Source organism: Acanthopagrus latus, chromosome 16, assembly GCF_904848185.1.
Source record: "Acanthopagrus latus isolate v.2019 chromosome 16, fAcaLat1.1, whole genome shotgun sequence".
Taxonomy (NCBI): Eukaryota; Metazoa; Chordata; class Actinopteri; order Spariformes; family Sparidae; genus Acanthopagrus; species Acanthopagrus latus.
Window position 1 is genome coordinate 18,069,064 of NC_051054.1, and position 17,144 is coordinate 18,086,207.

At 41.4% G+C, this 17,144-nt stretch overlaps 2 protein-coding genes across 10 annotated transcripts in view; both read left to right on the forward strand.

Moving 5' to 3' along the window:
• LOC119004955 (apoptosis-stimulating of p53 protein 1-like) overlaps positions 1-9,363 on the forward strand; it is a 47,609-nt gene extending 38,246 nt beyond the window's left edge. For 4 of the 5 annotated variants that reach the window (XM_037072293.1, XM_037072291.1, XM_037072294.1 and 1 more), the window contains 11 exons: positions 204-411; positions 582-809; positions 912-1,127; positions 1,273-1,423; positions 1,541-1,578; positions 1,667-2,037; positions 2,269-2,406; positions 4,122-4,255; positions 4,693-4,859; positions 4,948-5,147; positions 7,060-9,363. In XM_037072293.1, the coding sequence (XP_036928188.1) occupies positions 204-411; positions 582-809; positions 912-1,127; positions 1,273-1,423; positions 1,541-1,578; positions 1,667-2,037; positions 2,269-2,406; positions 4,122-4,255; positions 4,693-4,859; positions 4,948-5,147; positions 7,060-7,101 (1,893 nt within the window). In that variant the 3' untranslated portion in view covers positions 7,102-9,363. The remainder of the gene's footprint in view (positions 1-203; positions 412-581; positions 810-911; positions 1,128-1,272; positions 1,424-1,540; positions 1,579-1,666; positions 2,038-2,268; positions 2,407-4,121; positions 4,256-4,692; positions 4,860-4,947; positions 5,148-7,059) is intronic. The other variant, XM_037072292.1, reaches the window with a different exon arrangement.
• A 126-nt stretch (positions 9,364-9,489) lies between these two features.
• Positions 9,490-14,195, forward strand: sdsl (serine dehydratase-like). Of its 5 annotated transcripts, XM_037071689.1 has the most exons (10): positions 10,074-10,207; positions 10,295-10,390; positions 11,375-11,537; positions 11,899-11,935; positions 12,023-12,162; positions 12,283-12,371; positions 12,499-12,732; positions 12,815-12,945; positions 13,524-13,610; positions 13,971-14,195. In XM_037071689.1, the coding sequence occupies exons 3-10, from the start codon at positions 11,391-11,393 to the stop codon at positions 14,072-14,074; spliced, it is 969 nt and encodes a 322-aa protein (XP_036927584.1). In that variant the 5' UTR covers positions 10,074-10,207; positions 10,295-10,390; positions 11,375-11,390; the 3' UTR covers positions 14,075-14,195. The 5 variants fall into 5 exon arrangements, with proteins under 5 accessions (XP_036927583.1, XP_036927581.1, XP_036927584.1 ...); XM_037071688.1 differs by lacking the exons at positions 10,074-10,207; positions 10,295-10,390 and adding an exon at positions 9,490-9,625; XM_037071686.1 differs by lacking the exon at positions 10,295-10,390 and having other exon boundaries at positions 10,052-10,207.
• Positions 14,196-17,144: the final 2,949 nt, after the last annotated feature.

Genomic DNA, 17,144 nt, shown 5'->3' on the forward strand with positions numbered 1-17,144 from the left:
TAGTGAAGGTTACCATGAAAATAGACATTACCATATTTCTCCTAAATGATATTATAGAAACAATAAAATATTAATAATTTAAATATTATAAATCTCCTTCCAAAATAGTCATACAGGTTTTCACAGAAAATTAGGCTATGCAGTCTGGCTTTGGAAAAATCTTTTTTCCACTTCAGCCTCTCTTTCCTCATCCCTCCCCTCAGCATCCCTCTGGTTATGGTACCTACCCCAGTGCCACCCACCAGGCAGCAGGGCATCACTGTGCCACCAGCTCCCTGCCCCGCTCTGCCCCTGGTACACTGGGCTGGCCCCGATCTGGTGGCGCGAATGCCACCTCATCATCCTCTTCATCATCTTCCTCTTCACAGCAAATACAGCAGCGGATTTCTGTCCCTCCAAATTCTAGCCAAGGTAATTTAAAGAATAATTTTGCAGCAAGGCGTAGTTAAAAGGTTCAGACCGCGTCACAACACTCAAAATATGTCACATGAAGGTTTGACATTTCAAATTGATACAATAAGTGGTTGTTAAGTTCTTAGTGTGTGACCTGTGTATTTCCCCGACCCTGCCTCCACTGTTAGGCCCTGACACCGCTTCCCAACCCTCTCCCTTGTCCCCTCAAACAGAGCGAACAGACCCCCCACCAGCAGTGGCAGTTCGTCCCTATGTCCCGGACCACCCCTCCAGGCCTCAGTCTCCCAGAAAGGGCCCCCCTACCATGAACAGCAGCTCCATCTACAGTATGTACCTCCAGCACCCTCAGGCCAAAAACTATGGATCTCTCAGCAACAGGGCGACTGTCAAAGCAGGCAAGTTGACAGCAGATTGAAACTGATTTTTAACAGATGATTGATTCATGTGCGAACAAAGATAATGTTTATTTCTTGTGCCGTTGTCCTTTCTCTCCATAGTCTACGGTAAACCCATCCTCCCCACCTCCTCCAACTCTCCATCCCCTGTACCTTTTCTCCAGGGAGGAGGAGGAGTAGCAAGAGCAGGAGGAGAGGATGTTACGGATAAAGACAGAGGGAAAGGAGGAGGCGAGAGCAATGATGGGCAAATCCTGCCTCCACCCAGCGTGGACAACATCCCCCGTCCCCTCAGTCCCACTAAGCTCACCCCAGTTGGTAAGTACCAGAGGATCAAGTTAAACTCATCTGTGCGCAGTCATGAATTTCCTCTAGTTCCAAGTGTCCTTCGCCAAATCAATGATAGAAGTGTGTGTTACTGTAAACACTACAGAATTGTGAATATTTCGATTTCCCACCACAGCCCATTCCCAGCTACGCTATCAGAGTGATGCTGACCTGGAGGTCCTCCGCCGGCGCCTCAGCAACGCTCCGCGACCCCTGAAGAAACGGAGCTCAATCACTGAGCCTGAGGGGCCGCAGGGGCCAAACATCCAAAAACTACTGTACCAGAGGTCTGTGCTACTGTAGACTGGACCCCAACATGAAAACAAATCATTATTTTGAGTCAAATTTTAATCAGTTAAGGTAGCAACAGCTTGGTTAGAACTGATCTCTGTTGTGTTGTGCAGGTTTAACACGTTGGCAGGAGGCATGGAAGGAGGCTCAGGTAAGACACTGTAATTTAAATAACCTGGCCTAGCATCTTTAGAATATTTCCCATTGATGTCAACTGTCTGTTTTATTCATAATACCAGGAAACACTTTCTACCAGCCAGAATGCATTTTGGGTGATATGGACAACATCCACTCAGCAAACGGGAATGTACAGCCTGGTGACAAGCCGGTCAGTGTGGCAACAACCATGGAGGCCGAAAGTCAAAACCTGAACTCTGGCTCCCGCCGCTTGTCCCCACCTTCTGTTGCCATAGAAAAATCCACGGAGACGGCCGCAAAAACAGAAACCACCAATAACGTGTCCCCGTCAACCCAACCCAGCCCTTCCCCTGCACCTGATAGGCCTGAGGACCAGAACAATAACAACCATAGAGAGTCGAGTCCCACACACAACTCTGTAGGCCACACCTCCCCATCTCCATTACCTCCTGCTCCACCCTCACTGCCGAAGGTAGGCATAGATGATGATTACAACTAAACTGGAGTGCACAAAGGCTTCTGTTTGCTAAAATAGACGCTAATAATTCTTCTCCGAGTATTCTCTTTTATTGCGTGCCCCTTTGAAAACTTATACTGCTAACCCAAACATAATGATTGTTCCTTCTGAAAGCTAATGTGCTGACTTGGCAATTCCTGTTCTGCATGGTCAACACTTTTCTGTGTCTCTCCCTGTGTGCCGCAGGTGAAGCGAACAAACCTGAAGAAGCCGTCGTCAGAGCGAACAGGCCACGGCCTCAGAGTCAAGTTCAACCCTCTGGCTCTACTGCTGGATGCATCGTTAGAGGGAGAGTTTGATCTGGTGCAGAGGATTATATATGAGGTATCAGATTATGTTGTTGTTCCTATAAAGCTTGTGTCAAACACAATACTTTGTATTCAAATTTGCAACGCTTGATAACTGTCTGCGGATTTAAGATCAAATAAGGCCAGGTTTATTTTTATGGTACACTGAGTCAAAGGGCTTCACAAACCTACATTAGTAATGGTTCTAAATCTAAATCTAGGTCTTATGCTTTGCAGCCTTCAAAGATCCTGTGAAGACACCTGTGTAGAGGCAATTCAAAAAGAGATTACCTCTCAGACATCTGGGATTGCAATTAGAAAATCCGAATTATGTACAGAGACATGAGTTGTTATGATAAGTAATATTACAAAATGAACAAATGACTTAGCTCTCCGTCGGAAAACAGAATCTGAATCTGTGTGTGCTATTTTGGTCATAAGTCTCATACATTTTCTCTTATAAAACATCCAAAAGCAATGATCTTATCATATGAGGGTCCGTGGGTTGTGGGTTGTCCGGAGGTCTGTTTAGGGTTCCTTGACATGTCAAAGTTTGAGAACCATTGGTGATGGGGACGGGGAAGAGGCATATGATGGGACAGCTCAGAGGACGTGCAACAAGGTGGATGAAATCAGTGTCAGCAGCTTGACAGGCAAGAGACTGGCTAACTTGATAGTGGAGGACCAGCTCTTTCAAAGAATGAGGTACAACATTGAATCCTGGGAGTGGGAGCACTGAGTGTATCATATGGTTTGATGGAAAAATAGAACACATTATGTGATAAACCTGCAAACTATGTCACAGAACAGTAGAAGGTGGCGAAAGGTTTATGGGCCGAGTACCATGCTCTGAGGGACTCCATACCTCACTCTGTGGAGAGACAATTTGAGAGATGAGTAAAGGGAAATGTGTGTCTTAAAAAAGAAGGTAAGGGCTTTTTCAGTACTGCCGTGTAGTTGAAACCATGAAGAGTGTCAAAAGAATTATGTGGCCTTGGGAGGTGTTGTGAAAAACATGAAATTCTTTGAAAAATGTAATGAGGTTAGTGTATTGTCACCAGAGAATCTCCTGTTGAACCTGTCTTTCAAGTAGGGCTGAATATGATATTGTGCTTTTGATACATGTCTGTGTTGAATAAGGAAACATATCATCTCATGCAATGGAAGAATATCTGTACATGCCAACAATGACTATACACCCACACACAGATTTCCTTCACAGATCTGCTAATAACCAGAAGATTTTTAAGCGTTCTAATCCCTTCATGGCAAAACTTACTCATTATATGTTTGAGCCTGAAGAGCTCTGTCAGCGGAGAGGTGGTCTCAGTTTCCAGCGGGAGAAAGTTACCGTTGAGTTATTGCATTCTGTGTTTCACAGCAACACAAAGCTACTGAGAACAAAGCCTTAGATATGTAAAGGCAAACTCCCATCTATCTCTTACATCTTTCACTTGGAGACTGGTCTAAAGTGCTTACTGAATCTCCAAACTGCAATCTGTAGCTAATATTTTCAAGAGACATTCATATGCTTCACATCAAAAAACATCTCAGTTTGACATCCTAACGCCCCGAGGCAGAAAGATTGAAAAACTCCACAACTTCCAAGCTGTTCCATGAAGGTTGCTTTTTCACATTTCACAGTAAATTCAGTCACCTGGCTCTTCTGTTGTGTTCTCCAACTTACAAGTTGCTCATGGTTTCATTCTAATCAGTTCAATATCTGTGTTTCTTTTCTCATTACCCCTGTAGGTTGAAAATCCCAGTATGCCTAATGATGAAGGCATAACTCCTCTTCATAATGCTGTCTGCGCCGGCCATCACCACATTGTTAAGTTCCTGCTGGACTTTGGAGTTAATGTAAATGCAGCTGACAGTGACGGATGGTGAGTACCTTTAATCAGCTCGCCTATCATGTAACAGTCCAGACTAATAACAGAACAGTAGCTTCTGAAGGACTTGGATGTGTTTGTGAAATGAACACACTCTGTGACAGCGATACTGGAGCTCAGCTCACAGGCAACAATGAGAGAGATAATTGCATTTCTAAATTCAGTTTTGACTCAGCTGCCTCCGCAGTATTGAAGGAGGAGATTACCAAGGGTAATGAGGATCTGCATTCAGAAGTTTCGTGATTTATTTCATTCATGTTTGGTTAATGCCAGCCTGTTTCGTAATAATGTTAACTCACTTTGCCAAATTAGATTTTTGTTGCAACATCTTGGCAACATCTTTCTTGACCAGAGGCGAATGAACCTACCTAGCAGAGAAATGTCTAAATCTGTTTTAAACCATGTTTCTCTGTTCTCTCCCCCCTCCCCAGGACTCCTTTGCACTGTGCAGCTTCATGTAATAGCGTCCACCTCTGCAAGATGCTGGTGGAGTCGGGGGCTGCCATTTTCGCCACAACAATTAGTGATGTCGAAACAGCAGCAGACAAATGTGAAGAAATGGAGGAGGGCTACACACAGTGTTCTCAGTTCCTCTATGGTAGGTATATAGACAGGCAGTCAGGAAACCTCAAATCACGCGACAATTACGTGCTCATTTGATACTGACTTCTCTTTGTCTCTCGCAGGTGTACAAGAAAAGTTGGGCGTGATGAACAAAGGTTTAGTGTACGCTCTCTGGGATTACACAGCCCAGCAGGCCGATGAGCTGTCGTTCAACGAGGGGGACGCCCTCACCGTGCTGCGCCGCCGTGACGACACAGAGACAGATTGGTGGTGGGCGCGGCTCAACGACCGCGAGGGATACATACCCAGAAACCTGCTCGGGGTGAGAGAACATGAGACATTACAGCAGTCATCTTTTCATATATGTGTGCACATATGGAGCCTGAGCCACGTCACTGACTGCCACAGGAGTTGGACAACTCTGACCAAAAAAAACGTAATTCTTAATTCTCACTCTGGCCTAGCTCAATAGTTGACACATCACTAAGCCCTGCCAAGTCAACATTCCCGTTATAGTTCAGCTCTTATGCAGTTCATAGTGGTAACATTACAGCTGGCATCAGTCAGTATTGCTGGCTGAAATGACAATATTCTCTGTCTAACTTGTTCAGCTGCTGAATGCTAATTAAGTACCATGACTTGGTTGAAAACGACTTCCCCAGCTGACTTTTCAGTATTTTCAGTTGCTTCATTATGAATTGTGTAAAAGATTCATTACTGTGCAACACCAGTTGATGATCCGTTTAGCAAAATATAGAAATAAAGTCTAGGGAAAGTAATCCCCAGTGTTAAATGAAAAAGAAAATGTGAGATCGGACTGTTACTTTGATTGAACATAACACTGGCTACTCAAATCACATACTAGCTCACAGTATGTATGCTAGTGTGCTAATATTTGTCAACTGCATACACTTGTCTTGTCTTTTTGGTTTCAATCTGATTTCTAAAGTTCTAAATTTCTGTATTTAAAATATTGCTCTTGTTACATCTCTGCACAAACAACTCTTCCCTGCATTACTTTTGCTAAACGATCTCAATCTGGGGGAGGAATTTATTGTGTGGGCAAGTGCCACCAGCTACAGGTTATGTGTCAATACACAAAAAAATACATTTTAAAGAATGCAATATATGGTATTTATAGTATCCAGACATTTGATTATGTCACAATTAAGTGAGTAAAAGAAATTATTCTAATAACCAAGTCTCCACAAAATACATCTGATGTACAGATCAAACTTTGGCCCACGAATGAAAGAAGAGATTCCATCAGTGATCTGGATCGTCTGGAAGCCCATTTCACAACACAAAAACAGATGAAAACGTAGCTTGAAGAAACAAATATTCCCGTGGCAAATCATAAAAAACTCAAAATCATGAGAAAAAAAAGTTTAAATTATTAGTTAAAAATTCTAAATTATTAGCTAAACAGTCAAACATATTAGATAGATGTCAACTCTTATCTCAATATTAACTTTTTTCAATAATTTTGACTTTTTTGTCATAATTTTGATTTACTATGGTAATTTTTTGTCATCAAGATCACTTTTCCTTTTTTTGGTTTCTGGCTTCCACAGGGATTCTGCATTTCCATCTCTAGATGATTAACCATATTTATGAAACTAGTAGCTAACACCATAGCACTTGTCCTAAATGCTTAAAGGAATGTTTACCAGATAAATACATTTATTTTTGAGAATCAGCTGTAACCCCTGGAAACATTTACTGATAAGCAGTTGTAGATAATGAATTGATAGACTGATTGATGTACAGCTTAATCAGGAAGAGTAATATTTGGCTATAACAGCAGGTCAGAGAAGTATGCACCATTGGACAGAGCTTGTTCTCCTGTGTAGTGCCATTTAAGCCTCAGAGATTACAGTGTGTACACACTCCATAATGCTCAGAACTCAGTCACTGTAAATAATACAGCCAAATCATATACTGTACAGTAGCTCCATTAGGCTGCAACTGTATACCATGCTGCCTCAGTGTAAACGATTTGTGCATGTTGCATTTCTGTACTTACTTACATTTGTTCCGTGTATTGATTGGTGACTGTGAATCACCAGAGGAAACAACTTAATAAATGGCAGGTTTATTTCCACCCAGTGTCTCACAGTTTGCCGTCATGATGTTCAGGCACCTTGAGAACAATGTTAACATCATGTAGTGACCCTGCCCTCCATCTCTCTCTCTCTCTCTCTCTCTCTCTCTCTCTCTCTCTCTCTCTCCAGCTGTATCCAAGGATCAAACCCAGACAACGCTCACTGGCATGAAGCCCAGATCAGAAGCCATGTGCACACTCACAGAGGGCGCATGCACATGGTGAAGAAGAGGAGCAGCAGCAGCATGTGGGCATAGACATTAGCCAAGAAAGAAAGAACAAATGATGGAGGTAGTTGGGAGGAAACGACTGCCTCCATCACAAACAAAGATGGAACTTGCCACTCTAACGAAGCAACTTTTCCTCCAGTTTGTTTGGATGTAATGCTAGAATCACAGAGCCACTTTATGCTAGAGTCATAATATGTTTTCACTAAGTTGCTGCAGCTGAAAGGAATTGTCCAAATCTTACTTTGAGCAAAAGTAGCTTGGCAACTTCACACAGAGTTCAGCCGCATGAGAGACGCTGAACAGAAAAAAAATGCAAAATGATCTATCATTTGGTTGCATCGTTGAGTTCTTCCAGAAAGCTCTCCTTGAGCTACCCAAATAATCCCGACCTTTGAATGCCACTTTATTTTTGTATGGTGTTAATTAACAAAAGCACCCACATGGATCCTCATAAAGCCAGCAGCAAAGTGAGTGTGCTCTTTGTCGATGAACATGGTATGTTGTCTGAAAACACTTTCACACTGTGCGGTGTGAGGATTTTCAGTGCAGTATATTCACAGGCCGGGTCAGGTGATATGTTTTTGTGAGACATGAAGTTGGAGAGATGAAAGTGAGAAGAGAGAGCAGGGAGCGTAACTGAATGTGTGTTAAGGAAAGAAATTCAGGTTTTGTCAGGTTGTTTACAGGGCAGCTATTAGCAGTGCGAACCATAAGACCAAGAGGCAGGATCCATCGAGCTCTGGATGCATGGTGGCTGAAGTCCACATCACCTCACATGAGAAACAGACACTGACAGTACATCACAAAATGTTATGGCATGGTTAAAACAAGTTTGAACTGATATCAGAAGAAGTCTGATGTCACAAAGTTTCACATGAAGCATCTATGAATAATTACTGACGTCTCAATGCTTTGCTATTGTGTGTTTCTGTTGACTCAGCACTGCTGCATGGTGTCATGGTGTTCAAATGCAAAATGTTTGCAGCTGGATGAGAAGAAGGAAAACAAGAATGTGTGAATTGAATTTGTGAGACCAAAGTACCAAAGGGTTTAGAGAAGAAGAAGGAAGAAGACAAATTGGCAAAAAAATGTTTGCAATATTCTCCATTAACATTTTAAGGTGCAATATATAACAATTTGCCACCTTTCAAATACAAATTCAAAACAGAAAACAAATTAAGGGGGAGCATATAATGTGTCATCAGAGTTAGAGCTAACTGCTGCTAACGGCAGCTGCAGTTAATTTGTTAGCTCAGTTAGCCATGCAGCTAGTGGTTTAGAGTGTGAGCTGGGAGATCAGGGGAGTGTTAGCATTTACACTGCTAATAAAGGATTTTAGGACTGGGACAGGTCGAGGCTAGCTAGTTAGCCTGCTAACCTCAGTAGATATCGCTACAACACAACACATCAATGTCAGAAGTGGTATTTCTTCACTTTCTGTCATCAACTCACATTTTTACCTAATGCTCATTTACAAGTCCAGACTTGGGCCCGGCACACATTGGTCATTGTACTGGAGCAACGCAGGTGCCAAGCTTTAAAACTAAACATATGGTAAAGCGGTGTCTCCATCAACCACAGTCTCAGTGTTTCAGTCCTCTTAAATATATAACATACAAGCTACCGTGGCTAATCTGTCTTTTCTGTGAAGTCAAGACATAGACTGTCATTACAGAAATCACACCGCCACAACAAAGGTTGAGAATATATTTTATTATCCCTGCAGGGCGAACTGCTTTAGTGTTCAAATGGGGCTAAATTAACCTTAAGTGAATGAAGTATCTCAAGTGTGGAAACAACTTTAAGTGTCATCTCTGATTTTTTTTTTCTTCAGATTTACATATGTCAGTAGTTGTATGCAATGTATTATTTTCCTGGTTTGTTGTTTTTTTCTATTATTATTATTATTATTATTATTATTATTATTATTATTATTATTATTATTATTATTAGTCACACTGCTCTTGCTTCTTTTTCTGTCAGTGATGGCGTCACTCATTGCTGCCACCCAGTGGACAGGAAGGGTTTGACACAAAGCGTCATGTCCTTCAAACACACGCTGTGTAAAATATGAAGCAATAAGTAGAGTGGTGTGTAATGGCACATCGGTCTGAGGAGTGCAAACCATGACTTTGTGTATATGCGACCTGTCACTGCTCAACTCATGTACATACACTAATAATAAAGAAATTATAATCCATGCAGAGGATCGCCGCTGTCTCTGTGTCTGACTCACTCACTTCTCTGAAGTGTGAAGTGCAGAAGTCAAGGTGTGCATGATATGAAAGCTGGATGTAGTTTTTGTAGAATGAATGGAACAAATGTGTGCACTGACATCGGTCATACTGATTTATAAGAATGATGTCATCTGAAGCAGTTAACAGACAGCCTTGATAAAAAACCGTGGACTTTGGAGGGGATTTCACAGGTCAGTCCAGTCTGCTGCACCGACAGAAGGCTTGACAGGTGAGTTCATTTCCGTGAAATTCACGCTGTGCAAATTGTTTTTTTTTCTACTGAGTTTGTCAAGCAAGATGACTGGTACAACTTAAAATACGAACAGCCATCACACATGACAGATAATACGAAAAAAACAACAACATGTGTCCTTCCAAATAAAAGCACAGAACAGGCAGCCAATATTTCTGCATTCTCAAACATACTGTATAAGCTACTACTTCATACGTACTGTACATACTCCATACCTTTTATAAGGTATTGCCGACAATATGATAAGAAAAAGTAATAGTATTCGATGACCATGAGACAAAACAACAACAGGAAAACATATCAATAATAATGAATTATTCAACATTATTTTTGTTGTTGTTGTTGTTCCTGAAAAAGTGAAACATGTTCTACCTTTATTTTGAAATAGCAACCGGATGTGATGGTATTTTGTTGTTCCTACGTCACAGCAGGCTGCTGTGCTACATGACACATCGCTTCACACAATTTAGAGAAGACTGAAAATCTCATACATTTTGTACAATACTGTGCGCTTTTTTAATGTAACGGTGAGAAGCTCGTTTGACAAGGCAGTTGAAGGTCAGTAGGTCCTAAGTCAACATTTATGATGTGAGAATACGCTGTTATCTATACGTGCAGTAAAAGTTAACTATGTGCGCAATACAGCGGTTTACTTGAACCAAGTGAACCGATTTGCGCAGCTTATTGCAAGAGAAATGCTCTACTGCGTGGAGAAAACTCGCTAAAGACAGAGAAACCGCAGTAAGTGACTGAATACATTGTGAACTTCAAAGAACCCTAAGAACCATAAAACGGTCTAGTTTAATGGATACATTTAAATGACCACTGGTGATATCAAGCGGTGTAGATGGGTTTGGTTGTAAACGATATGTCTGCTGCCAGTCCAGTGCTGCTGTGAAGTGAGCTGGATTTTGTTTGTTGTGTTCACGGGACTGGGGGAAAAAAGGAAATAATGCCACGGTTGATTGACAAATGCTACTGATCAATTTATAATAAACTATTACCCAGTTTTACTTGAGTGTGCCACTACTGATGTGAACATGACAACTACCAGGCTTGGGGCGTAACAGAATATGATCATATGAGTGATATACTGACATGAATACAATATTACACGATCAGGATACACTTAAAATGTCTGCCACATTTAAACTAAGTAAAACAGTTTGAGATTGTGTTGTCCTTTAATTTCAATGCTAATTCAGTCTATTCAGTCATGAAAACAAGGACTGTTTGTATTCAGTTTATTTAGGCATAAAAAAGTCAGTCAATGGAGATCGTTCCCTTTGATTAAAATGTCTTCCTCCAAACTACATAGTGCACCTTTAAAGTAATTCAGATGTAACGGAAAGTAATCAAGTTACATTACTTTCATATTGTCATGCTTAAGATTATGTCCACATTACTGACTACATTTTTAACCAGGTAATTAGTAAAATGTAATTAGTTCATTTTAAAAATAACCCTCCCAACCCTGCGTACTACCATTATTACAGCCATTACTGGTTCCAGCATTTGGAGGCAGCACTGAGCATGCATGTCACACAGTCAGGTAGGAAACATGAGTGTGAACATTGACGCCTAATAATAAAAAAACTCAATAATAAAAGTCACAAACCTGCTGTTAATAAACTTCTCTTAAAGAACAAATTGTGTGTGTCCTCATTAGTGTTTTCTCAGCTGTCCGGCTCAACTTTCTACTGTTCTAACATGCTGTCATTTAAGTGACATCGGGTGCACCATGGCCAAGCATTTCCATGTCAACACTCCGCTGCTGGAGAGCATCGGCATGTCCAAACGTGTGGGAACAACTGTGTACCTGAAGATGGAGAATTCACAGCCCTCTGGCTCCTTCAAGATCCGCGGCATTGGACACCTCTGCCAGCAGGTAGGAACCCTCAACCTCAAACTTTTCCTTCACACCCATCATATCAGACACCGAGTGTGATCATTTGGATTAAAGATGCACTGTGTAGTTATAGGGAAGGCAGTAATTCAGAGGAATTCAGTAAACTGAATAAAGAAACCCCCTTTAACGTACAACACAACTTCATAGTGTTTTACTTTGTTTATATTTGGCGGACCCCCCTTTTTTCTGTAAAAAAAATTAAAATTTCTGTCTTTGTATTTTTACCTCATTTATATTGTAAATGTAAAAATTCTGACTTTGCATTTCTTCTCCAAATCTCCATCATAATCATCAGAAGACAATAACTTGTCCTTTTTCATTTCGTTACTCTCTTTTGCAGCTGGCCACTCAATCTAAAGGAGTTGTCTGCTCTTCAGGTGAAATTTCTTCTGTGATGTGTCAATATATGATATGATACGGTATTATTTGATGGCTGTCGTAACACGTAATATGGCCTTTTCTAGGGGGTAATGCAGGTATGGCTGCTGCTTACGTAGCCAGGAAAATGGGTCTACCAGCCACCATCGTAGTCCCCTCCTCCACACCTCAGCTGGTCGTTCAGAGACTGAAGGATCAGGGTGCTACAGTCAAGTCTGTAGGCAAGGTACAGTTCTTCTTCTTCTTCTTCTTCTTCTTCTTCTTCTTCTTCTTCTTCTTCTTCTTCTTCTTTCTTCATCTTCTTCAGGGGTTTAGCAGAGAAAATGAAGTAGAATCTTCCTCTTAGGTTTGGGATGATGCCAATGCAGAAGCTCTCAGACTGACAGAAACTGAAGGACTCACCTATGTTCCTCCATTCGATGACCCCCTGCTCTGGTAGAAACATTCATTATTTATCATCATCAAGTTTCTAGTTTTTACAATGCAATTTTTACAGATGAACATCAAAATAAGCACTGTGCAAAAATTAAACCCTTCCTATATCTGCCTCCTCATTTCCCAGGCAGGGCCACGCCACTATGATCACAGAGGTCGCAGCCTCTCTGGGTCCCGGTGTCAAGCCTGGAGCTGTGCTGGTGTCTGTGGGTGGCGGGGGGCTCCTCTGCGGGGTTGTCCAGGGCCTGAAGGATGTCGGCTGGACAGATGTACCAATCATCGCAATGGAGACAGTGGGGGCCGACTGTTTAAATGCTGCGGTAAAAGCTGGGAGGGTGGTCACCCTGGATGACATCACCAGGTGAGAGGGTAAAGTGGCTCAAATGCCTTCTGCAGCTCTGAATGCAACCACGTTGATATCATCCTCATCTGTCTGTCCACAGTGAGGCCAAATGTCTCGGAGCTAAAACAGTGTGCAAGAAAGCTTTTGAATGCACCCAATGCAGCGAGCTCAGTATTATCTCTGAGCTTGTGACTGACCTGCAGGCTCTGCAGGCTGTGGAAACATTCTTAGGTGAGTGTGTCTCCCCGAATGGATATACTGTAGGGCTGCATGATATGTTTAAAAACAAAAAAATAATATTGCAGATTGTATGACAGATCATATTGTTCACAATTGTGACTAATAATCATTTTTGCTTCTCAGTTTCATTTTCATGGAAAAAGCTATTAAACCACAATAATGTGACATCTGGAGAACAAGATATATAGGCCAGGGCATCTCTGCAGCAGTACAGTACTTTATTATAATGCTGTTGGCAGCTGGAAAGTGAACATAGAAAGAAAGTAATAAATTATAGTGTGTGTGTGTGTGTGTGTGTGTGTGTGTGTGTATATATATATATGTATATATATATATACCAGCAGATGTACATGTACTTTGTACTGGCTCCACTTTTCTGACCTGGAAGCTACATCAACTTCTGTTATATACTCTATGTGTATAATGTTATTCAGAAAATAATCACCCTTATTGTTTAATTTTAATTGGTATAAACCAATATGATATAAACCTATGTGATGACCTTGGCATCACTTTGTTTTATTCAAACTTGTGTGTGTGTGTGTGTGTGCGCACGTTCCATATTTTAGATGAGGAGCGAGTGTTGGTGGAGCTAGCATGTGGAGCTTCACTTGCTGCCGTCTACAGTGGACTTATACGCAGACTACAGGATGAAGGTAACTCCTCTGTCATCTTAAAGATATTTACCACCATGCTTCTGTTTAGTGTGTAAAAGAGTAAACATGAGCAAATCAATTCCATGACTACCTCTTCATTAACCCCTCTTCACTTACAATTCCTGTTTGTTGATACAACGGTGACACCAGAGCAAACATTTACTGTAGCAGCTCTTAATGTTCTTTGTTTTGTTGGTGGTTCTCATTCTTATGCATGTGTACATTACGAGACCTTTTCAGACGACATCTATGTCTGTAGAAAATGTTTTAAAGCAATACTTCTCATGTAACCTCTAATAAGTGGAACCTTGCAGAGATTACAGAAGTTGATTAGTTTTTTGTTGTACCACCTTTTATCAGGTCGGCTGCCGACTGTCTTGGGACCCCTGCTGGTGATTGTGTGTGGTGGCAGCAGTATCGACATGAAGCAACTGGCAAACCTCAAACACAAACTGCAGACATAAACTTAAAGACTGCATTAGTGAATTGAATGAACTGTGGATGGTTAATCAAGACCTATGGATATGTGTCGTCTGATTTAGAAACAAATGTGTAATCTGGTAATAAATGAATTACTGCTTCTGATATTGCAGTTTAATTTGTATGTCACATGAAATATAAGAAAAAATGCCATTAAGTTAATGTCTTCAGTTTTAAATAATTAAGTCACTCATCACACATGAATATGTTGTAACTATGCTGGGTTCATTTAACTGTCAGAATTGACTTACCAGGGTTCCCCACATGGTGGTGTCACAGATCACTATTCAGAAATACACCATCCATCCACACAGAGCCAGACACAGAAAACTAAAAAAATAGAGCTTCAAACAGACATTTGTTGATGAAATGTTGGCATAAATGAACTGATAGTCTTAAGGCATTGCACAAATATTTGTTAACTACTAGTTGCAGCGTGGGATTGTTTTTCCAGGGCACTCAGAACAATTCGATTGTTTCATGCGATTTTAAATGAAGTCGTCCAGTCAATTTGTGATAGGTGTATTAAGTTATTACCATGGAAACAGCTTCTCACTATTGTGTCTGCAACAGAGAAGTCAGTGGAAGGTGTTGCATTTAACTCCTTTCTGATAATCTGCCTTCTTAACGCCCAGCTGGTTGCCTAAGATATAATGTTCACAGAGTAAAGGCAGAAATGGACATAATGCTACAGTGCCTGTAAAGTAAGTAGTCCCACCACGGCTTTATGGCGGGGATGTTGTGTTTGTGGTGATGTGCTGTTGTTGATATCAAACACAGCATCTAGTCTGAGTTTGAGTTTGAGAGGGCGGCCTGCTCTAGGCTGATTTACATGTCCGCCATATTCCTCCAATTTCTCAATGATGGATTTAACTGAACTCCGGGGGATCTTCAGTGACTTGGAAGTGTTTTTGTATCCACCCCCTGACTTATACTCCTCAGTAATTTCATACTTTCCATATGTTTTTGAAAAATATTTTCTTACCTTTTTGGTAAGCTACAGTCATGTGAAAAAATCAGGACACCCTATGAAAGACTGTTTATTTCATATTTGTTCATATTTGGACATATGGATATTTAATATCAATTTTAACAATACTGAGTGATTCAAGTAATATGAAAGTGCATGCCTCTACAATCAGAAAGATATGACACATGTTTAACTTTCATGGGAGGTTTGCATGGAAGAAATGTTTGCTCTCTAAGAAAAACATGAAGGCCAGACTGAAGTTTGCCAGAGAGAACGCAGACAGAGACCAGGACCTCTGAAATAATGTTCTTTGGACAGATGAGTATAACACTGAATTGATTAGACACCAGAACAGAGGACATCTTTGGTGTAAACCAAGTATAGCATTCCAGGAGAAGAACCTCATGCCCCCAGTGAAGCATGAGGTGGAAGTGTCATGGTTTGGTGATGCTTTGCTGCAGCAGGACCCGACCAGCTCACCATCATAGAATCCATCATGAATTCTACCTTGCACTGGAGGGTGATTGAGGAACATGTGAGACCACCTGTAAAAACATTAAAGCTGAAGCAGAACTGGAGCCTGCAACAAGACAGTGACCCAAAACATACCAGTAAATCCATCAGGGACTGGCTATAAACTATGAAATGGAGAGTCCTGGATTGGCCGACTCAAAGCTCAGAACTTAATCCCACTGAGATGTTGTGGGATGACTTGAAACAGACCGGACATGCAAGAAACCCCTCTAACATCTCACAGCTGAAAGAATTAGCATGTCGGGGGGGGGGGGGGGGGGGGGTTTTGACGTAATTTTTTACATTTGAAGAAAAAGCTAGTCATGCATGAAAGTGGAGACCACTGGTTTGAGTTGCTTTGACTAGGTTCAGCTTACAATAGTTACATTGTACCATCTACATTTGACATTTTTGTAGCTGTGTGTGTGATTTTCCTTCTCCTCTTAATGTCTTCCAGGGGTCCTTAAAATAGAAATACAGTATTACAAATTATAGGGCCGGCTGTATCTCAGGGGGTAGAGCAAGTCATCTAGTGATTGAATCCCAGCTCCTCCTGGCTGAGCTGAGCTGCATGTTGAAGTGTCCTTGAACAAGATACTGAACCCCAAATTGCTCCTGATGAGCAGTTGGCATCTTGCATGGCAGTGCAGTGTATGAATGTGTGTGTGAGTGTTTGTGTGAATGGGTGAATGTGGCAGGTGTTGTAAAGTGCTTTGAGTGGTCAGTAGACTGGAAAAGAAATAGTAGTCCATTCAAAAAAAAAAAAAGAAAAGAACAGACAAACCCAAAATTATTCATCAAAATGCGATCTGGTGAAATGTTGTAATCACTAACCACTGTGATCCCAAATGAATGTTAGAAATTTTAATGAGCTAATTCAATTACAAAAACAAAGAGGAGCTACTGAGACAGATGCAATGGATCTGCATGCATTTCTGGTTGTTTGGAGGGGAAAAATGTTTGACTGATGACACATAGTATAGCTGCTAGTAGACCTGCTCCTCTGAAATGCCAGTTTTCCCAGCAGTGCTGTAGCAGCAGGTGGCTGATTGAACTGGGTGATTCCCAGGAGCACTGCTGGTGTCCACAGTGCAAGGTCATACACAGAGCGAACATGACTGTATCATGTCAGACTGTCACACAACAGCCTCAGAAGAAAACTCCGATATTAAGGGGCTGAAGGGGATATTACAGGTGTTGTTGTAATGCACGGGCATTCACAAGATTACATGTATTAACTGGAAATATTTACAGGATTAAAGATGTTCGGATTCTGAATCTACCTGACCCATAGCTGTGCTCCCGGTGTGTTATTCCGGGCAGAGAAGCTAATGGACATGTCGATCTATTTCTATGACAACTTGGAGGAGCAGCTTTGATGAGCCCAGCAGAGGGCACATGAGCAGAGCAGCAGCTAAAAATAGGACAAAGTAAACAAGAATGAATGGAGAAGAGACGCACAGAGAAACAGCATGTCTGCCTTCATGTGTTTGTGGATGCATGTCCATGTTTGTGAGCTCTTTTGTTCTTTTGCCATGACTACATTACTAATGATGTGCAAGTCACTAGTT

Bases quoted from the DNA above. Each gene is read 5' to 3' on its own strand.
- sdsl (XM_037071688.1), top strand. From the start codon at position 11,391: ATGGCCAAGCATTTCCATGTCAACACTCCGCTGCTGGAGAGCATCGGC. The intron at 11,538-11,898 runs GTAGGAACCCTC...TCTCTTTTGCAG, and splicing joins TTGGACACCTCTGCCAGCAG to CTGGCCACTCAATCTAAAGG. The intron at 12,946-13,523 runs GTGAGTGTGTCT...TCCATATTTTAG, and splicing joins GGCTGTGGAAACATTCTTAG to ATGAGGAGCGAGTGTTGGTG.